The 22,203-nt window shown below is 36.6% G+C and overlaps 1 protein-coding gene across 3 annotated transcripts in view; it reads left to right on the top strand.

The window, feature by feature from the left end:
• The window catches only part of Pik3r3 (phosphoinositide-3-kinase regulatory subunit 3), a 178,372-nt gene that overhangs the window by 62,437 nt on the left and 93,732 nt on the right, over positions 1–22,203 (top strand). The window contains exon 1 of one of the 3 annotated variants that reach the window (XM_013144231.3): positions 350–507. The exons of 1 other annotated variant lie outside the window; for it this stretch is intronic. Coding sequence is in view for 1 of the 2 variants with exons in the window: in XM_003462492.5 (XP_003462540.1) it covers positions 1,341–1,446 (106 nt within the window). In the remaining variant the exon portion in view is untranslated. Of the gene's footprint in view, positions 1–349; positions 508–623; positions 1,447–22,203 lie in introns of those variants that run through there. One more of the 3 variants, XM_003462492.5, reaches the window with a different exon arrangement.

The raw sequence follows: 22,203 nt of genomic DNA, 5'->3' as shown, positions 1-22,203 counted from the left end.
GGCAGCTTGGGCCCCTCGAGCGCTCGCCCAGTCTGTCAGTAACCATCGTTTGCGCTTTCTTTTTCTTTTTCTCTATTTTTTTCCTCCTCTTTTCTTCCTCCCTCTGCCTTTGTCCCGCTTAGTAACTGGAGTTTGACCAATCGCCGCTTCACCGGCCGGAGCCGGCTATCTCCTGATTGGCTCTCTTGGGGCGCGCAGGGTCTCCCGCTCCTGTGCCGGAGCTAGGCAGACAAAAGACGCAGGCTCCAGGCTCCGGCAACCGGGATCAGCCAATCACCACCAGCCTTACCTCGCCCCCACCTTCCTCCTCCTCCTTAGTTTGCTAGCTCTCTCTCATCCCTGACTCCTGGCAGGCGGTCTGCGCCCGGACTGTGCCATTCCGATTGAGGCTGAGGGCGAGGGAGGACTGCTGATTAAGAAGTTGAGCTCTAGAGAGAGGCGAGAAAGATTGAAACCCAGAGTGGAAGACATCTTCGTGAACAGTTTCTCAGGCACCAGACCCTCCCTGTATGTTAAAGTGGAATAGAGTGAAAATGCGGTAGTGTTGCCGGCAACTCCCCCCTGCCCAACACGGTTGGGCGGTGCCGGGAGGGGGTAGAGGGGGCGGGAGAGCATGTCCCCTCGGCGCCGTTAAAATGAAACTCTAGTGGCTGGAGTCAGGGCAGAGTATGAGGAGATTCAGCGTCGCCGGTGTTGTTCACACCGGTCGGGAGCGCCCGGCCGAGCCGGAGTGACTGGACTTCGCGACGGCCGCCGACCCTGAGGCTGCGGCAGCTTTGGTTCCGAGTCGTCTGGAACGGAGCCTGGGTCTCGGTCCCTGCGGGAAACGCTCTTCAGACCAGTGGGACCCCGAAACTTGAGCGCAGACCCCAACCCTTTTTTTTTCTATGCCTTTGTCACATCCCCAGCTTTCTCCAAAGCGTTTGCCTCCCTTTTAGTTTTCCCCCCTTCGAAGGACACAAAAGTGGCTTCCTCAGAAAGATTTAGAGACGGCGGAGCTTTTCTTTTTCTCGTTGGAGAGAGGTTGTGTGAAAGGATTTCGGGAAACCGCTTTTTAATATTACTGTTCTCCGGCCCCCAAGCGAGTCTAACCTTCTGAGGAGAAAAACTCCTACAGCTTGAAAGTTCGGGTGGCATTTTGCTGGGTATTGTAGGAGAGAAGGGAGGACCGTATTCTCTTCTTGGTCCTGGTAGTTGGCTGGATTTGGACCAGCCGTTAGAAACCCCGAAGTACGTTTCCTTGTGGAACTTTTACACATATATTTTTCAGATTTTAAAATATTAGACAAAAAAATATATGCCTTCTATGTATTACCTGACGACCTGCCCCTGACAGCGCGATGTACAATACGGTGTGGAGTATGGACCGCGATGACGCAGACTGGAGGGAGGTGATGATGCCTTATTCAACAGAACTGATATTTTATATTGAAATGGATCCTCCAGGTACTTGGGAGAAAAAAAAAGTCTTATGATGGGTCTGATTTGTGTTTAACAAGACCTTGGTGATGTTTTTGGGGCAGAAGTGTTCTTGGGTATACTGGGTTTGGGATGAGGGGGAGCTTTGCAGTTAGGAACTGCAGTAAAGCTGTTTCTGACTTACACGATTAAAGTTTGCAGTTAGGACCCCAGTCCCATTGTCCTGCGAAGGAGGGGATGGGAGGGAAGACCCGATTTCCCCTCCCTTCCCCACAGGAAAGACTTGTACCTGCGACATGTTCTGTATACTATTATTCAAGTCAGTCTTTCGGAATTCTTTAAAACTGGTGGTTTCATATATTTGTGTGATTTGGTTCCTTGTGTGTGTGGTTTTTTTTTTCGGTACCAGGGATCGAGCTCAGAATTATTATTATTTTTTGGTTCCTTGTGTTTTATCTCGGTTAATTTCCGAAACTGAGTTGCTTATGTGGATTATTCACTTTAAGATTACCATTTTCTCTTACAGAAACTAAACGCTAGTTAGTGATTTTCTGGAATTGAATATTCTGGCCTTAGGTTTTTATTTTAGAATACTATGACTCAGATCTACGTGGAATATTTTATTAGTTTAATTTATGTTGATTTAACTTAATTTATGGAATAGAGTTTAATATAACTTCAATTCTTTGAGTTAAAAAAAGAGCTAGACTACTTCTTTCTTGTGACTACTTGATATGTACATATATGTGATAGTTCCTGTATACATATATTTTAGAGCTGACAGACTGAGACTGTTACAGACATTTTGTGTATCTGATAGTGAAAGGGAAGAAAAGGAAAACGAAAAAGTTTTTTTTTTTCTTTTTTAGAGTCCCTCTTATTTTATGGTTATTGGCTGTCAGATTTTCAAATCGTTTGCAGTTACAGACAGTACTTTATATAATGATTTTGAATAAGTAGAGAGCCTTTGTGACTGCTTGTTTTTGTTGAGGATGATTTCGTTAAGTGTTTTTAAAAAGTCTTATTACCAAGCCTATAGAAGAAATTGTGTGTCATTTGGGAACCTCACTTAATATAAGACTGTATATTTTTGGAAATGCTTGAAAGGATTTGAGCCCATGCAAGTGTAATTAAGTATAATTATTCTATAGAAGGTATGTAGAAATACTTCCTGTGTCTTTGCAAACAGTGAATATCCTTTTTTTCAGTTAGTATTAAATGCTGCTCATTAAAATCTAAAACTGATGTTGAGAAAACCTTTTTTACTCTTATTGATGACTCAGATTTTGAATTTTCCTTTATTTTGGATTGTTCATTTCCTTTTATAGTTGTGATTGCAGTCCATATGCAGCTTTTCAGTTTTGCAAAGTTTGTAAGATTTGCCACCCATCTATTGTGTGTTTTCCCCTTTGTTTCACCCTAATGGTGAAGCATTGCTTCTGCCAGGCACATTTGTCATTCATGTGCTTAGAAATTTAGTGTATCACTGAAACCTCTTTCATAAAAACTAAGTTTAACACGTTTCTGTAACTGTAAAATTTATATATTTAAACTGCCTTAGAATCACACTGTATCATTCAGTTTGCCTTTGAGACATAAAAAGAGAATTTGTTGGGTGGGGAGGTGAATGAGGAGAGGAGAAAATGTAAGGTAGGTACTAATGGTTGAAAAATAATTAGCCTGATAGAAAAATACTGAATTCAGTTTTCCAAAAGTAATTTAAGAAAAGCTCACTGTTACAGAAAAATGTGTTATATGTAGGGATATTATAAGGTTGCATGGAAAATCCTGATCCAGACTTTATTTTCTGTGGAAACAAACTTTTGAGTTTAAAACATTATTTCTTGGATGAAATCATGTACATTATTTCTTGAATGAAATTGTGCATTATGAGATTCTATTCAGAATGATGAAGATACATGTATGCTGTTCTTTATGTCCACTTTGAGGCCTTAATATAGATACGGTTATTTCTAACAGCTTTTTAAAAAAAGAACCATACTTGAGTATGCTCAGACATTGTTTATCTACAATGAATTTTTAATGGGAATAAGTTATAAGTAAATCATCAAGTGAAGTGGTTGCAAGCATGTTTTATATCTTATCATTTTCCTAACTCCCACACCACATCAGCTTTATTATTCTGTACTGGTACTGATATTGCCTAAATATTATTCTGCAGTGGTTCTGTCTGTACTGGTGTGGTAACACACTGTTTTCCTATTTTTACTCTATCCAACAGTACAGTAAGTCCTCAAACTAATGAACATTTGAGTTGTGAACATCACAGGTGTACTGTATATGACTTACTTTGTTGGCTTATGAGCGACTTCCGAACAATTCTGCCAGATAGAAGAACTTGTTTGTAAGTCAGGGACTTACTTAATGTTAAAGTACCATCCAAGGATTTACCTTTCAATAATCTTCTAATGGCGTTATTTATTTATTTATCTCTTCTAATAGCTTTAAAAATCTCCCACTGGCTTCCTTTTGCCTACTGAAAAAAACAAGGCCTAAATTATTTATATTGTGATATAAGTCCCTTTATTTTTGTTTCCAACTTAATTTTCCAGTTGGTTCTTTTCCTCGAGTCCACAGTAATATCTGTAGAAACTATTTTGTGTTTGCTGTTCCTTAGTGCTTTTATATTCATTTTGGAGGGCTTTCATTGGAATGCCTAGGGTTTACCTGTTGAAATCATGTATATTAGAATCCAGGTCAGATACCATCTTTGCCTGGATAAATGTTTTCTGCTCTCTTCTATCACTCCATTCCTCTTCCTCCTTCTCCTAGCACGTCTCAGATAAAATTTATTCTATTATGTTTAGAGTAGTATCTGAATTTATTTATGTATACTTTTCTGTACACAGTTGACTTTAAGAATCATCTTTCCATCTGGTTAGAAGCTTCTTGGGTCAGGATATAGCTCAGTGGCACAGTGCCTCCCTGGTAAGCCTGAGGCCATAAATTCGATTCCCTGGTACAAAAAAGAAAGAAAGAAAGAAAGAAAGAAAGAAAGAAAGAAAGAAAGAAAAGCATCTTAGCTTGTCCAGGAGCTTACAAATAGTAGATAGTCAATATATGTTGAGTTAATAACTAAGAAACACTTTTTCTAATCTTTAGATGTTTTTCTGCTTAGGGTCTTTGGACCTCTCTTGGCTGTTGCCAATAGCCTAGAGTTAAGTCTTTTTTTTTGAGACCGAGTCTTGTTACATAGTTTAGGCTGGCCTTGAACTCATGGTAAGTCTCCTACCTCAGCATCCTGAGTGTTAGGTATTGGGATTATAGGCATATACCACTATATCTGGCTCTTAAATAGCTTTTGAGTTAGACATATGTTTACATAGGGGCCCTTTAATTGTAATAGTACCAGTATATTTCAAATATATTTTTAAATACTAACTTTAGACTGAACCAGAGTGTAAAATTCCTTTTTTAAAAAAATGGAGCCTGGCATGCTGGCACATTCCTAGAAGAATCCCAGCACTAAGACTGAGGCAGGAGAATTGCTGCAAGTTTGAGGCTAGTCTGGATTACTTAGCAAAAGCCTGTCTCAAAAAACAAACAAAATGGTACTAGAGATTGAAATTAGGGACTCAAACTTGCTAGGCAATTGTTCTGCCACTGAGCTACAGACATTTTTATTTTGATCTATGGTCTTGCTGTGTTGCCAGGCTGACCTCAAACTTGTGATCCTCTTGCCTTACCTTCCTGAGGAGAGGAATTTCATTGTGTGTGCCGTTATGCTGGGTTCATAAATGTAAAGTTCTTATTTGTTTCTGTTTCTAGTGGCCTAAAAACCTGTTTTTCAATAATGATCATTGTCATGCATCCTTAAGATTTCTTTTTTTTTTTTTTTTGGTCTTTTTCGTTTTTATCGGTACCAGGGATCGAACTCACGACTGCCTGCTTGCAAGGCAGGTGCTTATGCTGCTGAGCTAAATCCCCAGCCCCCATCCTCAAGATTTCTAATAACTACATGGATTGGTTAGGTTTATGATCATTTACTGACAGTGTAAGAATTGTTTTTAAATGAGGTTTAATGTTTTAATGTTTTTGTGTTTTCCAGCAGCTATAGAAATGTTAAACTATTTAGATGCAGTATAACTTCTTATTCTAAAAATGTTAAGATTATAGAATTGAGAATTACTTATAAGCATTTTGGTGAATCCTCCTGTAATTTGGGAATTGAGATCATTTTATTGCAAAATATTTGGTGGACAGACCTCTCAAAGAGTCCACTTTCAGTATAGGAACTGTACACAACTGGCATAAATGCGTGCACAAATTTATAGTTATCTATTAACTTAGCACGTTAGTTTTTATATTGCTATTTTAAGCAAATGTAATAAATTACTCCTTTTAAAAATTCATGGACACTATTTTCATTTAAGATTGTGGACATTTTTAGGCAGGATGTGGTGGTGCACAGCTGTAATATCAGCACTTAGGAAACTGAGGCAGGAGGAGCCACACAAGTTCGAACCCAGCCTTGGACACGTAGTTCAAGGTTAGCCTAAACTGAATACTAGGACTGTGTCTCGAAAAAAGAAGACTGTGAACTTTTTTTTTCAAGGTGAATTTCTAAAATTTTAAGAGTAGCAACATCTCAGTATATAGAGAATAAAAATTTTACTTAATAGAAATACATAGGAAGGTCTATTAGAGTGGTTCTCAATATTTTTGATTTCAAAAACCTTTTTAGACTCAATTTTTGAGGACCCTAAAGAGGTAATCAGTAATTTTGTTTAGATTCTTTGGATATTTACTATATTAGAATGAAACAAAAGTTATAGAAATGTTTACTTAAACATGAATCATTATACAGTAACTGTTTAAAATGTTATATTTTTCAAAAAACAAAAAATTTGGGCTAGGGATTTAGTTCAGTGGCATAAGCACCTGTCTGGCAAGTGCAAGCACAGGGTTGTGAGATTGATCCCCCATACCAAAATAACAAAACAAACAAACAAAAAAATAGAAGACTGGCATGATTTTAAGGTTTTGCACATAACTTTAATATCCAGTTCTGTAGATCTTTAAATTCACATCTGCTTCTTCAGTGAATCCACTGAGATACTACATAATTATGGCCAATGGAAAACTCCACTGTGCAGTTGAAAAAAGATAAAAACAAAGCTGAATGTGTTGGCACACACCTGTAATTCCAGTACCTGGGAAGCTGAAGCAGGAGGATCACCATGAGTTTGGGGCCACACTGGGCTATATAAGCAAGTACAAGGCCAGCCTGAACTATGTACCAAGACCTTGTCTCAAAAAAAAAAAAAAAAAAAAAAGGTAGCATAATGTCTTAATAGCATAATATTATGGAATATTCTGACATTTTGATTCTCTAAAAGTGTCTTAGGAACTCTGGACCACAGTTTGAGAACTGGTGGTCTAGAAGTTACTGAATATGTAGTTTGGTTATCAAGCTGGTAAAGTTTCTCTAACTTTGAAGCCAGATGAAAAGGTTGTTTTGGGCTGGGGATTTAGTGGTGCAGCGCCTGCCTGGCAACCATGAGATCCTGAGTTCGATTCCTGGTTACCTCCCTTCCCCCCGTAAGGGAAGGGTTATTTCAGGGAAACATATTTACTGACTCTGACATACTTGACATTTTCAGCATGGTAAAATAGTTCATTTGATACCATGCTTCTTCTTTGTTTAGTAAGATAGTTCTTTTATGATCTAAGTGTCATTTTTAAAATGATACTGTAGTATAAAATAATCAAATGATATAAGGCTGTGTCAATTTTTTACATGTTCTATTTTAAAGATTAGTGATCGCTTTCATGTAATTTATCCAACTAGGTTTCATTAAAAGTGCGATTTTTTTTTTTTAAACTGGAGATTGAATCCAGGGGCATTCTACTACTGTACTGTATCCCTGGCCCTTTTTATTTTTTATTTGAGGCAAAACTTTGCTGAACTGCCCAGGTTGGCCACAAACTTGCAATCCTCCTGCCTCCGCCTTCCAAATAGCTGAGATTATACACCACAACCATTTCTTTAAAGCAGAGGACTTTTTCCCCTCAGTACTGGGAATTGAACCTAGTTACTTTGTAATCCTCTTGCCCCAGACTTCAGAGAACTGGGATTACAAGCATTAGACCAGCATGCCTGGCTAGCAGAGGACATACTCTTAAAGTTTGCACAATGATCCTTTTATTTATAAATTTATTGTTAATCTTCTATGTACATTTCTTTTCCATCTACCTCAATATCCTGACTATACTTCACTAATTCTCATTTTTATATATACTTTTCTTAGGATATACTCACCTCATCCCCATCTTCAAAGTGTTTTTTTTTTTTAAACTGGAGAATTAAATTCAGTACTTTGTACTTGTCAGGCACATGCTGTGCCACTGAGCCATATCCTCTGTCCTTTCCCTTCTTAAATTTTGTCCCGCTAGGTGTGTTGGTGCATAAAAAAGGACTAAGGATGTAGCTCAGTGGTAGAGCTCTTGCCTAGCATTTAAGAGGCTCTGGATTCAATACCCAGTACTGCAAAGAAGCTAAAACAAAAAACCCAACAAAACTTTCACCATAAGTTCCAGTACTGCACTCCTTTATATCTTAGGGCTGCAGTCTGTTATTTTGACTTGGAATCATACACTACAGCATTTAATTACTTCATGAATATAATTTATCTCAACAAGACATTATTTGAGGTTTGCATTTCATATTTTTTTTTATCTGTTTTTGTATCTCTTTAAATAGTCAATGATGAAGTAGGCCTGTGGACCTAACAAGTTTCATTTGTGATTTAAATTTTAAAGTGTTGCCAGGGGACTGGGGATTTAGCTCAGCGGCATAAGTGCCTGTCTTGCAAGCAGGCAGTCGTGAGTTCAATCCCTGGTACCGAAAAAGACAAAAAAAAAAAAAAAAGAAAAAAAGAAAAAAAAAGAAAAGTGTTGCCATGTCTGTATAATCCCAGCACTTAGGAGACTGAGGCAAGAGGACCACCAACAGTTCAAGGTTAGCCTCAACTATATAGTGACACCCTGCCTCAAAAAAAATTGATATTATTTATTGTAAGCATGTGACCATTAAATTTACAGGTACTTTAATAAAAGAAATAATGTAAAAATGTAATACTTAATGTCATTTGCAAGATTTTATGGATTAAGAGTTATTTTTGAGGGGCTGGGGATTTAGCTCAGTGGCATAAGTGCCTGCCTTGCAAGCGCGTGGTCGTGAGTTCGATCCCTGGTACCGGTTTAAAAAAAAAAAAGGCAAAAAAAAAAGTTATTTTTGAAACTTCGAAGAATTACGAATGAGTAGTAAATTTTCCAGAGATACTAGGTTAGTGTTTTACACAGCACAGGGCCAAATGGATATTTAATTTACTCATGTGCTATAATCCCAATTGATTTTAGAATGTATAGGACTTGGTAAGTGGTAACAAGGTAAGGTCAGCCATCAAATCTTATTAACGATCAGTTTTCAAATTGCTTGTATATATTGTTTCTTGTGTATAAATATGCATAAGAACTCTCTTGATGTTTACAAAAGAAGCAGTGATCTACTTGTCAGATCATATGCCATTTTGTATGTATCATGAAAACTACCCTGTGATCCAGTAGTGGTCAGAAAGTTAAAGTCAGTCTCATCTACCATTGATAATGGTCTGATGTTCTATGTGTTGGCCAGAAAGCCTTGTTGGAGGTTACAGGAAGACAAATCCAGACCATATAGTTATGTAATCTTAAATACGGTTTTCATTTTTATTTTTAGTTTTTTTGAGACAGGGTTTCACTATGCAGTTCAGGCTGGCCTTGAACTCACTTTGCAGCCCCACCTGCCCTCTTAACTTGCAGCAATCTTCCGCCTCATCCTCCTGAGTGCTGGGATTACTGGCATGCACCACCATGCCAGGCAAGTTGTTTGTGCCAAAAATACATTGTGTTAGAGTCATTTCTTACATTTGTACTAGGGTTTTTGATTTTCAGTTTTATAACAGGGTCACTTAGTGTGGTGTGATTCATGTTGAAGTTCTAATAAGCATTTGTACAATTAACCACAAACTTTTCTAATACTAGTTCTGGCATATGTTTCATAAAAACATATTTGGTTAGTATGTTTTTACCTTCAAGCATGAGAACTTAATTCAGAATGGTTTAAGAAATAGAAGTCTTTACCTTCTCATATAATAGGCTTCAGATTGGTTAATTTTAACAGTTCAGCAGTGTCAGTAAAACTCATATCCTGTTCAACCGTATATGAGTGGATTGCTCATTTTTCTCATCATCAGGATTGCTTCCTCCTTAGGCTAATAGCAAAGTGGTTGCAGTTTTTCCACACATTAGAGTCATACATAACTTCTAAAGGAAGAAGAAAGATATCTCCTCTTCTACCTCTCTTTTTTGGAGAGAGGAAATTCTCCAAAAATGTCAATCAGACATTTTTTGTAACATCTTTTTTGGCTAGAATTGGGTCATATGCTAGTTCCTAAACCAATCCCTGGTCATTACCTTATACACATTATGCCCCCTAATTTGGTATGGTGTTAACATCCCTTTAGGTAGATATTGTTGTGTTAGGGAAGGATTCTATTAAGAAGTTAAGTAAGGAATCAACAGTGTCTCCTGATAAGAAGGGAAGTAGGGAATCAACAGTGTCTAATTGAAGTAGGGAATCAACAGTGTCTATTGTGGAAAGTAATTTGAAAAACTGTAACTCTTTTCAAAATTCTTATCTTTGTGTTTGTATATAAATAGTATTAACGAATTTTTCCTTTTATTTTATTTTTTTAATTTTTCCCTTTAAAAAACTCATTTAGCAGTGGGAAGCCCATTTTCATTTTCTAAGTTGTAATTCATAGAGTCACATACTATTAACAGTGAAATATGTAGCAGGCTTTTCTGTCTTGTCAGTTACTACAAGATGAAGGAGCTAATTTCTGTGATGTCCCTTTTCTCAGCTGAGAAACACAGGCACTGGAGCCAAGAATCACAACACAGCAAGTAAATGAACATGCGAGAGCATTTTGTAAAACTATAATCTTCAAATTCTAAAGTTCAGTAAATTAAACTTGGGACCTATAGAATGATTTATGATTTGGATGTTAGCCTTAAAATTATAATACTACTTTAAATAGACATATTAGAGATTATGACTTTGAGCTAAAATGTATGATATGACCTAACTGACTCCCTATCGGAAATCTAGAGACTGTGTGTGTGTGTGTGGGGGGGGGTGGTTAAGAGCAAGAGCCCTCGAGTCAGACTGACCTGAATTCATATTGAGCCTCTGCCACTTCTTAGTGTGGCCTCGGGCAGTTACCTTTTCTGTGTTGTGGGTTCCTCACCTAAAAACTTATAGTGATAGTCTTTAGTAAACACTATAGTGTTTGTGTTAGAGTCATTTCTTACATAACACTATAGTTTTAGGTAACACTATAGTGATAGTCTTTCAGTAAAGTTGTTGTGAATATTTGGTGAATTCTTAACTGTAAAGTACTTAGTTTGCATCATGCTTGAAAAATGTTAAATGCCAATGAATATTTTTGTGTATATATCTGTTCATAATTTCCAAAAACTGTTTAACTGCCAGGCATTGTTTTAGGAGCAGCAGTGAACGAAACTGCAAAAACCTTTACCTTTATGGAATATGCATTTCTAAGTGAGGGAAGAAAGAGAATACATGAATTTGTAAGTTGAATACTTGTATGTACATTGTTTGTGATAAATTCTATAAAGAAAAAAAGGCAGAGAACAAAATAGAGAGCTGAGTGTAGGAACTACTATTTTAGCTGAGTAGACCTTGAGGGCCTGATCCAGAGAAGTGTGGGATCTCACTATCTAAATATGGTAGGTGTAAGGGCAGGCGAGTGTACCAGTAGAGACAGCATTGGATGAATTTATCCTGAGATAAGCACTACCCTGTGATATAGTCAGAAATCACCTAGTAGGCCAATATGGCTCAAGTGGACTGATGGGAAGGTATAAGAAAAGAGGATAAGTAATGATGTGACTGGTGGAGCTTTTGTGCTATGTAAAGTATTGTAAACATTATAAAAACTTTGGCAGAAGTGCAGAGAGAGGGGTGCATGCTGTCCTATCTGTCTGATAGGTGTGACTTGGGCCTTTGTGATTCCTAGAGGGCAGCAGTAGAAATTGTTGTCAGATAAAATAGGTAAGAAATTTGGTACATACCAAAGTAAAATATTGTTTACTTTATTTATTTATTTATTGGTATTTTTTAAAAATTTAAAGTCTAAACAAAACAGAAAATAGGTAGAAATAATATATACGTTCAGAGAAAAAACAGTAAGAAATCACTAGTTGATGTTTACATATTGTCGTTTTACAAATAGTTGCTCAAGATACAAAAATGGAACATGTAAAGTGGGAATTCAAACAGCAAGACTGCAAACAGTTCTGTTCAACTGTCCAACAAAAACTTGGTAACATGATTGTCAATCCTATACACTTAAACATACATGCAGTTATCCATATCTTCATTTATGTTTAGATTAAACACACCAAAGCAGGTTAAAATCATTCTGAACAAAGAATAATAGTATTGCTGGATTTCACATCATGACACTCCGTGATCAGCCCTGGGTACTGAAGTATCTTTTTTTATTTTTTTATTTTTTTTATTTATTTATTTATTTATTTTTTTGTCTTTTTCCTTTTTTATCGGTACCAGGGATCGAACTCACGACTGCCTGCTTACAAGGCAGGCGCTTATGCCGCTGAGCTAAATCCCCAGCCCCCGAAGTATCTTTTTTTTAAAAATTTAATTTAAAGAAAGACTAAACAAAACAGAAAACGGATAGAAATAATACATAATTTCAAAGATAAAAAAATAAATGGTAAGAAATCACTAATTGATGATTACAGATTGTCTTCTTACAAATAGTTATTCAAGATACTAAAGTGGAGCATATAAAGTGGAGATTCAGACAGTGAGATTGCAACTAGTTCTGTTCAACTATCCAACAAAAACGTAGGAATATGGTTATCAATCCTATATACTTAAACATATATGCAGTTATCCATATATTCAATTATGTTGAAGTAGAATAAACCCAAGCAGGCTAACATCACTCTGAACAAAGAATAATACTATTTCTGGGTTTCACATTATGACACTCTAGGATCAGCACTGGATGTTTTAGTGTCTCTTTTTCTTCAGAGTATCTGTTCATTTCATCATATGTCATAAGATCAGTTCTCATAAACTGTTTATAAATTCTACACATGCATGAGTCTTAACATGTTTCTCCCTCTAATATAGAAAGGATAGAAATACAAAACAAAGCAAGACAAAACAAAACATAGTCCTATAAACACATGAAATGAAAAAATTTAAGACCGTTGTACAAATCGTTCTACCATGGTTTCTTTGTTGTCTCTTGTTATCTCCAGTAGAATTGGCTATATCATCAGGCATAGTATAATTGAATATATCAGTATATAACAAAATAAAACATAACTTTGTATATAGTATAGAACTCCAAAAACTGACAGTTATCAAACCAGAATGTGTATCGTAGAGTCTTGTCATCTTCAGTGTAGTTGCCTATACTCTTAGACTTGATACTATCAATCATATCAGTTTTGAATAAAATCTTCTCTGCCTCATTTCTGTTATGCTCTTTATTTGCCATCAGTTGTCCACTTATCTTCTTTATTTTGTTTATTCTGCTCCATTCATTGAGGCCTCTCTGCCACTATTCCTGGAATCCTAGTACTTTTCTCTCTCTCTAGAATTCCCTGCAGTATTCTCTGTAGAGTTGGATTGGTGGTTGCGAATTTCCCAAGTTCCTCTTTGTCTTGGAAGCATCTTGTTTCTCCATTAATTTCTAGAGACAGTTCAGCAGGGTATATCAATCTGGGATGGAGGGTATTTTCTTTTAGGGCTTGGGATGTTTCACTGCAGGCTTTTCTTGACTTGATGGTTTGTGTCGAGAAGTCTGCTGTTATTCCGATGGGCCTTCTTCTGTAGGTTATCTGTTTCTTGTCTCTAATAGCTTTTAATATTCTGTTCTTACATTAAATTTCTGGGATCTTGATTATTATATGGCAGGGTGTAGCTCTATTTGGTTGTAGGTGACTAGAGTTCTGTATGCCTCATACCTCTGAATATCATTTCCTATGTTTGTGAAGTTAGTTTTCCTTAATTATTTTTGTGAATAACCTTTGTAGTTTCTTTGTTTGTACCCCTGCTTCTTCATTCACATTCTTTATTCTCAAGTTATAGATCCTCTTGTTGTCTTCTAGCCTTTGTATTGTTACTGCTTGTTTCCTTGTTATTTTTAAAAAGTTTTTCCTTTCATAATCCCACATTGCAAAATTGTCCTCCAGTTTGGATAATCTATCCTTAGTTTCTTTCAAGCTGATTCGCCATCTTTCTATAGAGTTTTTAATTTCCTGGTAATTTCTTTGAATCTGCTTCATGTATTCTATTTTTTTTTTATATTCTTCATCAAATGGTTCTCTCCTTTGTTTGAATTCCTCTCTTCTTCTGTCTGTGTCTGCTTGAGGGGTGCTTAGTTTCTCTTTTATTAATCTTCTTATATCTTGCTTTATTTGGCTAAATATTTCACTTTTGAACTCGTCTATGAGGTCCTGAATATATTTCTTTATGTCCACTGGCACTGTGTCTGATATTGCATGTTTGCTGTTCTCATTCTCCTTTGTATTTACCTGTCCTGGGTCAGTGTTCCCAGGATTGGGGCCTAGGGACTTTTGTTGTTGCTTCCTCTTCCTATCTTTTTTTCTTCTTCCAGGAAGAATTATTGGTTACAATTCTTCTGAAGTGCGCTGTCTAAATGAGCCTTCCCACTAAATATTGTTTACTTTATATTTTTGGTACTGAGAGTCAGTACTGATGACATTGTGCTTGCCAGGCACACACTTAAGCCACTGAGCTAAATCCATGGCCCTTTATTTTATGTTTTTGAGACAGGGTTTCACTATGCAGTTCATGCTGTTCTTGAAATAATTTTGTAGACCAGGCTACCCTCATAGATCCTCCTACCTCAGTTTCCTGGGTGATGGGATACTATTGTTTATTTTAAATTCAAATTTAACTGGGTGTTATATTTATATTTGCTAAATCTGGCAGCCATAATTTAGGGAGAGACCTGTTAAAATAATATTTTCTAGTACTTTTCTCAAAGGTGTTTAGGAATGTATGTGTAACATATCAATATTTTCACTTCCAATAACAGAAAATGTAACTCAAATTGGTTATAACAAAGAGTATTTATAGGTTAGTATAATTGAAATGATTCAAGAGAGTAAGGACCTCTGGCATGGTTTGATCAAGGCTTTCAGGCTTTGGCCCTGTTTTTCTGTAATTCTCTGCAATTTGCTCTCTGCAGTTTACCCAAAACAAGTCTTTTTTTTTCTTTTTTCTTTTTTTTTGGTCTTTTTGAGACAAGGTCTCACTGTGCATTTCAGGCTGGTCTTGAACTTACTTTGTAGCTAAGGTGATCCTCTTGTCTCAGCCTTTTAAGTGCTGGGATTATAAGCATGTGCCACCATGCCCAGCCTCCATATAAGTCTTTTGTTCAGGTTGGCTTTCCTATTAGGTGACTGCCTTAGGCTGCTGGGATTGCATGGTTCTTCATTCCTAGGAGAGAAAGACCATGCTTCTCACAAATATAACACAAAAATCTGAGTTTGACACTAATTGGATAATCTCTATGTTCCAAAGGATCACTGTCTTAAAATTGAGTAGCTTTTTGTGTAGACTTGACTGTGTATCAGGAACATCTGAGGGGTTTGTCAAAATACATTTCTAGGCCCTGTCCCCAAAGATTGATTCATTAGATCTGAGATTGATTTTTTAGGAATTTGTACTTGTAACAAATGCCCAGATATTACTGATTTTGCTGGTCACAAACCACACTTTGAGACCCACTCTTGTGTTAAATCAGAGCCTACTGAAGTTAGGATACAAATCAGTCCCACCTAAATTCTTTGCTTAGCCAGAGAGGAAACTATATATACTTTGGAGTGATAATGAGAGTGTCAACTACAGAGAATACTACTGTATTTTATAATCCAACTTCCCATCTCTTATTTAGATAACAGCTTCCTGATTTTTCCCTTAGAACTGCTTCTTCCCCACTTGCAGTCATGTGGTTTAGGTGAAGTAGACCTAACTCTTTGGTCAATAAGAGTACTTACCTGGTCACAGTAATTTGCCCAGGAGTAAACAGGGCAGTGATCCTATTTTATAGTCAGTGTTTGTTACTCTTTACTATTTTGACTAGGGACAGGATGACAATCCCTGTCTCAAAGAGATAAGACTGTAATTAAGGATGACCCCTATGTAAATAACTACATTTGGTGCTTTTATAACTCCTTGCCTTCTTCTTGGCTCTCATCTAATACATAGTTTCATTACACTACACACTGTATTACTGCCTTCGTTGTTTTTAACTACACTTACTAACTTAGCCTCTTTAGTGATCATTAGATAATAAATTTCATCAGGATAGGGACTAATTGCATAATGACTTTTTGGATCTCTAGTACTTAGCCTTATCTTTGACATAGAAAATACTCAGAATGGGGCTGGGGATTTAGCTCAGGGGCATAAGTGCCTGCCTTGCAAGTGTGCAGTCATGAGTTCGATCTCCAGTACCAAAAAAAACAAACAAAATAAAACAAAACAAAAACCTCAGAATGTATAAATATAACAGAGATGCTCATGACTAGTTCACTGATGGGGTAGTTAATATTGTGGGTAAGTACCTAGGTTGAAGTACCTGAAATTTTGTTGAAACATAGTATGTGAGAGAGAAGTAATGTTAGATGAGTCTGGACAGATAGGTGAGGTCCCCCTCACGAAAGGTCCTGAATGTATTTTGGGGTTGAATTTTATTCCATGGGAGGTTGGCTATCACTAACTGATTGGTTCTGGTTGTTTTTGTTTTGTTTTTATTTTTTTGAGAGAGTCTTGCTGTGTAGTTCAGGCTGGCCTTGGACTATTTGCCCAGGTTAGCCTCGACCTGGTCATCCTTCTCTGTCAGCTTCTGACTGCTGGGATTTCAGATATGCACCATTATACCCAGTTGATTCATTGGTTGTAAGTAGGCAAGAGAAATAAATATGTTGGCTGCAAAGTAAAATACATGGAGGAGAGTAAGATTCATGAAGAAAAACCAATTAAGCTATTTCAGTATAGATTTAAAAAATGTTAGGACATCCTACAGTAAAGTAGTGGTAGTGAAAATAGGAGAGCTATATAAAAAGTAGAGTTAATGGGATTTAAAGACTATTTTGAGCAAATTGAAGGAAACCGCAACGATTTAGTTTTCTAGGTTGGGTGATGGTGGTAGTACTAAGGTGTCTTGGTTACTTTTCTCTTATTGCTGGGACAAAATATCTGAACACCCAAAATGAAGGAAGGAAAGGTTTATTTAGCTTATAATTTTTGGAAGTTTCAGTCCATAGCGGCTGGTTTCAAGGCAGGGTAGCATGACAGTGGGGCAACACTTAAAGTCCGCAGTCAGAGCAAAAAGGAGGAACAAGCCTCTTCTCACTTACAGTGTACAAAGGATGCCCTGCCCCGCCCTGCCCCGCCCCTGGCAGGTGTAGCACTCACAAATTCTATATGCTCTCCTCTTGCACAGGATGAGGATATTTACAAGTAAGGATCCTGGTTTCCTACTGTCTCTCAGTTAAAGTTCTAAATTTCTCAAGTTGACACAATTTATCAATCATAACATAAGGGCAATTTAAGGAGGAACATAGGTTTGAATCCTATGGTGGCTCAAATTAAAAATGAAGTAAAGGTGAAAGACTCAGATTTTCTTTTTTTTGGTGATTTTTTTTCCCTGTTAGGCTTTATTTGGGCAGGAAAGGAGAGCAGCTTTAGTGCTTCTCGGTTTGCTTCTGAGATTTGTGGGTGAGAGATTGTAGTGGAAACCTAAATACTTGCAGGGTGTTAGTTGCTAAGCTCATTTTAAACTTTTAGTGTTTCAATTACCTCATCCCTTTTAAAAGCAAGTGGGCATAAATGATAAGATTGTTAATTCTTATGATTCATGAATTAGGTTCAGTAATGGTAGAAATGCGAATTATTAATGCTATTTGGAAAATTTTACAATACCTAGTAAAATTGGTCTTCTGGAACCTATTCTGTAGAAAAAAAATATAGATACATGTATATATGTCTGTAGACATATATGTCTCTCTATATATCTGTTTAAGGAGGAAGGTTAGGTTTGGATCCGATGGTGTCTCAAAGTAAAAATGAAAAGAAATGGATAGACTAAGTTTACTAGTAAAAATGTGGACTATGACATTCATTCCTTGATATGACTGCAAGTATGTAAAAATAGAAAATGCTGAAGGAAGCAGAAACTACTATGATCAAATGAAAGCATCAATTTGATAATATTATAGATAATTTTTATCCTGAATTTGTCATTGGATAGTAAGAATAATATTAAAAGTACATTAAAAAAAAAGGAAAGTGGGGCTGGAGATAGAACTCACTGATAGTTCTTGTCTAGCATGAGAGACCCTGGATTTGGTCCTTAGCCCTAAGAGGTGGTGGAGGTGGAGGTGGAGGTGGAGGTGGAGGTGGGGGTGGAGGTGGAGGTGGAGGTGGAGGTGGAGGTGGAGGTGGAGAGATAGAGAAAAATGGAGAGATGGAGATAGATACAGAGAGAGTGAGAAGGAAGGGAGAGAAAGAAGATTTACAGATTGACACGAAATTTTTTTTTTAAAATTTAATCTTCAGAAAGATAAATTTGGAGGTGTCTCATTACTTTTGAAGCATTAGTAACTTTGATTTTGTATTAGTTTCTTATTGATACCATAGCCAAATTATCATACACTCAGTGACTTAAAATTAATTTATTACCGTACAGTTTCAGAAATCTTAAAATTGAGGTTATTGACAGAGCTGCACTTCTTGGAGTTCTAGGCAAAAATCCATTTCTTACACTTTTTTAGTAGCTTCTGAAAGCTATCTGCATTCTAGCCCCTTTACTATTTCAAAGCTAGTAGGGTTTCTTCAAATCTCCCTCTTTGATCTCTGCTTCCATCATTACTTCTCTCATTCTGAAAAACCTGTTTTCCTTTTAGAAGTTTCTTTGTGATTACTTTGGTATACCTGGATAATCCAGAATAGAATCTTCCTATTTTAAATATGCAAACTCTTCTTTGCCAGGTAATGTAATATGTGTATAGGTTCTGCAAATTGTGGCCATATTTTGGAGGACAATTATTCTCTCTACCATAGACTATTTCTGACAATAAAATGTCACCAATGCTTCTTTTTTAAAAACTTTTTTTTATTTTTTGAGACAAAGTCTCACTCTGTTCTGTAGGCTGGCCTCACTGTGGTCGACCTGTCTCAGCCTGGATTGCTGGGATTATAGGCATGTACCACTACACCCAGTGAACAATCTTATTGTTGGTTGAAGAATTAAGAATATAAATAAAAGAGAACCCTTACTAGCAAAGAATATGCCTGGTGAATGTCTCTGGAATATTCCATAATATCTGGTATATACGTTTAGTATGATGTAAGGTGTATGATGTGAGGGGTAACTAAAAGACCATTGCAAACTTTTGAAGTCTTGCCTTTGTGTACTGTTGCCTTAAGAAAAAAAGAGTAATAGACAGGTTTGGATTTAGTGTTTACCCACTCTGTGACACTGAACAGTTCTCTTTGATGACAGTAATACTGTATTTATAAGGATTTTATAAGATATAAAATAAAACTTACATATGCACATATTATTCATACATATGTACATATATACATCTAATGAAATAATACCTAGTATGTGGCATGGAGCAAATATTTTACACTGACCTTGAAGGTGAGTGGTTTTATGGTTACAGAGATAAAGAAGCATCAGAGAGGTTGAGAAGGACTTATGCTAGAGATTTTTATTTTTATTTTTTGTCTTTTTAAGACAGGGTTTTGCTGTGCAGTTCAGGCTGACCTTGAACTCACTTTGTAGCCCTGACAGGCTTTGAATTTTTAGTGATCCTCTTACCTCAGCCTCCCAAGTGCTGAGTGTTTACCCATGCCTGACTATGCTAGAGATTTTGCTTGAGGCAGATATACTTGAGGCTACCTAGCTCTAGTATGTGTTCTGTTTAAGATCAGGAGAGGCAGGGTTTGGGAGGCAAGACACATTTATAGCAAGTGTGACCTATCATCATTCTTTTTCTATACCTCGTGTTTACTTTTTCTGTGGGAAAATGAATTGTTTTGTGGTCCTGAATGACTTTTTTTTTCTGCTTTCAGTAAAATTCCATTGTTATTTTTTCAGCATAATTATTCTTGGATTTTCACCTTATCTCTGTGTAGTAAACTTAAATGCTGATCACCTTACACAGTAATTTAGCAATTATCAAGTTCCCTCTACCTGAGAGGCATTATTCAGTACTGGAGATAATAAGGATTAAACAAACTGTGTCCTCTCACAGAGCTCAAAATCTTAGTACAAAGACAGAGGTCAGCAGCTAATCTATATTCAGTAAGTTTTATATTAGAAGGCTGAGAAAAGTTCTTTGAACCAAGGAGTAAGTAGTACTTAGTAAGCCCTGAGGATATGAGACTTTTAATGGGAAAATTCTGCATTATCAAGGACCTGGTCAAGATCACCAGCTGCCTGTATGAGAAGGATGAAATAAGCGAAAGGATGAAATAAGAATAGAGACAAATTTAGTAATACATGATGGGACACTGGGAGATCAGTGCCTCAGGATGGGCAAAGACCCAGATACTGCAAACCAGCCCCTGTTTATTGGGTATGTATGATGCAGTTGTTGTATGCAGTGATAGGAGGAAGACTCAAGAGATCTATAAGTCAGCAGGCAGTGGATAATCCTGGGATGTCTCAAGAGGGCAGAGATGATTTTATGCTAAGAAAGATCTTGCTCTTAAGTGTTAATTTTCATTTTTTTATCATTACCTGAGATCAAATTCAGTGCTGATGCTGCTGAGCTAAATCCCTAGCCCTCATTTTCATCTTAATATTTTTAGTTTAGTCTTGATGAGAGAGGATGGCCCATCCCAAGAGTTAATGGGAAGTCTCAAAAGGGTGATACCATAATCCCAGGCCTCCTTTTATTGAAAGATGCAAAATTAACCATTGTGAATTCATAGTCTCCATTACTTCATGACCTGAGTCTTAAAAAGCTGAAAAAGGGAATGTGATGAATGACAGAGGGGCAGAAATGGGCATTTTATGAAGCATATATACTAAGGTTTTAAAAATAAGTGTGTTGCATGGTCTGTGGGTAGGTATTGTGGTGTATTTACAGTGAACAATGTCTGTAGGAAAGGAATAGGAAAAAAAGTTCAGGAGAGTGAGCAGAGAGCAGACCATGTAGGGCCTTATATGTCATATTGAAGAGTTTGAATGTTGCCTTTCTATGGGGTAGGGAACTCTTGACACATAGTGTGCTAAAATAGTATGGTTATTTTTTATTTTTTCTGTCTTTTTGAGACAGGGTTTCACTATGCAGCCCAGGCTGGCCTGGAACTCACAGTCATCCACCTACTCAGCTTCCTGAGTCCTGGGATTATAAGCATGGGCCCCTGGCATAGCGTGGTTAGTTCTCAGACTCAAACAGAGAAGGTAAAGAAACAGGATATCGTTTTCTGGAAAGCTTGGAGATGGATTTTTGAAAAGGAAAAAATGACTACCAGTGTAAAACCTAAAGTGATTATGTGAAATAATGATAGAAAGCTTTTACTAGTGGGATGTGGTGGCATGTTCCTGTAATTCCAACATTCAGGAGGCTGAAGTAGGAGAATCACCACGAGTTTGAGGCCAACTAGGATTCCATAGTGAATTTAAGACCAGCCTGGACTGCATAGTGAGATCCTGTCTCAAAAAACCAAAACCAAACCAAACCAAACCACCAATAAAAAATTAAAAATTTTAAAAAAGAAAAAAAGCTTTAACCTACATTCTAGTGTTATTTACTAAGATGTTAGTGCAAGAACTCACTATGTAGCTGAGGCTGGCCTTGAACTTGCAGTGGTTCTCCTGCCTCAGCCTCCTAAGTGCTGGGATTACAGGTGTGTATCATTCCACTGGCTTGTTTTTTTTCCTTTTTTTCTGTGTGAAAGCACTTTTTAAAATAATGTTAAGGTAATGAAAATGCTGTCTATGAAGTTATAGTATTAACTATAATATTCTTGAGATTGTTTTAGGCATAGTAATGAAAATATACTCTTTAAGACAAGAGTATTGGCCACATCATTTCTTTTTCTTTTTTTTTAAATTTTATTTAAAGAAAAGAAAAAAGAAAAAAACCCGAAAATAAAACAGTAAAAGGGTACAAGTAATTCAGAATTTCAAAAAAAAAAAAAAAAACCAAAATCACTAGTTAATAGATTACATATTGTCATCTTAGAAATAGTTGTTCAAGTTACAAAATTAAAGCATATAAACTGGACATTCAAACAGTGAGATTGCAAACAGTTGTGTTCAATGATCCAACAAAAACTTAGTAATATGGTCATCTATCTTACACACCTAAACACACTTGCAGTTGTATCCTTTATAGCACTTTCTTTTCCTCTCTTTTTTACAATAACATTTACACATTTTGGGTTTTATTACTCCCACGGTTTTTATTACTTTTTTTTTTTGAAGAGAATAAAACCAAATGTGACAAAACAAAGCAGAGTCAGTCAAAACAAAGAATGAACATAGTACATGGTTGTAAAACCAGAATACAAGGTAATCAACAATGATTACCATATGCCTCTTGCTACCTTAAAAAGAATTGCCTATATCGTCAGGTATAATAAAATTGAACAAAACAGTA

The sequence above is a fragment of the Cavia porcellus genome, unplaced genomic scaffold (assembly GCF_034190915.1).
Source record: "Cavia porcellus strain 051 isolate PalLab524CR breed Dunkin Hartley unplaced genomic scaffold, mCavPor4.1 scaffold_25, whole genome shotgun sequence".
Lineage (NCBI taxonomy): Eukaryota > Metazoa > Chordata > Mammalia > Rodentia > Caviidae > Cavia > Cavia porcellus.
The sequence above is the reverse complement of the archived record's forward strand: the minus strand, read 5'-3'. Positions and strand labels throughout refer to the sequence as shown.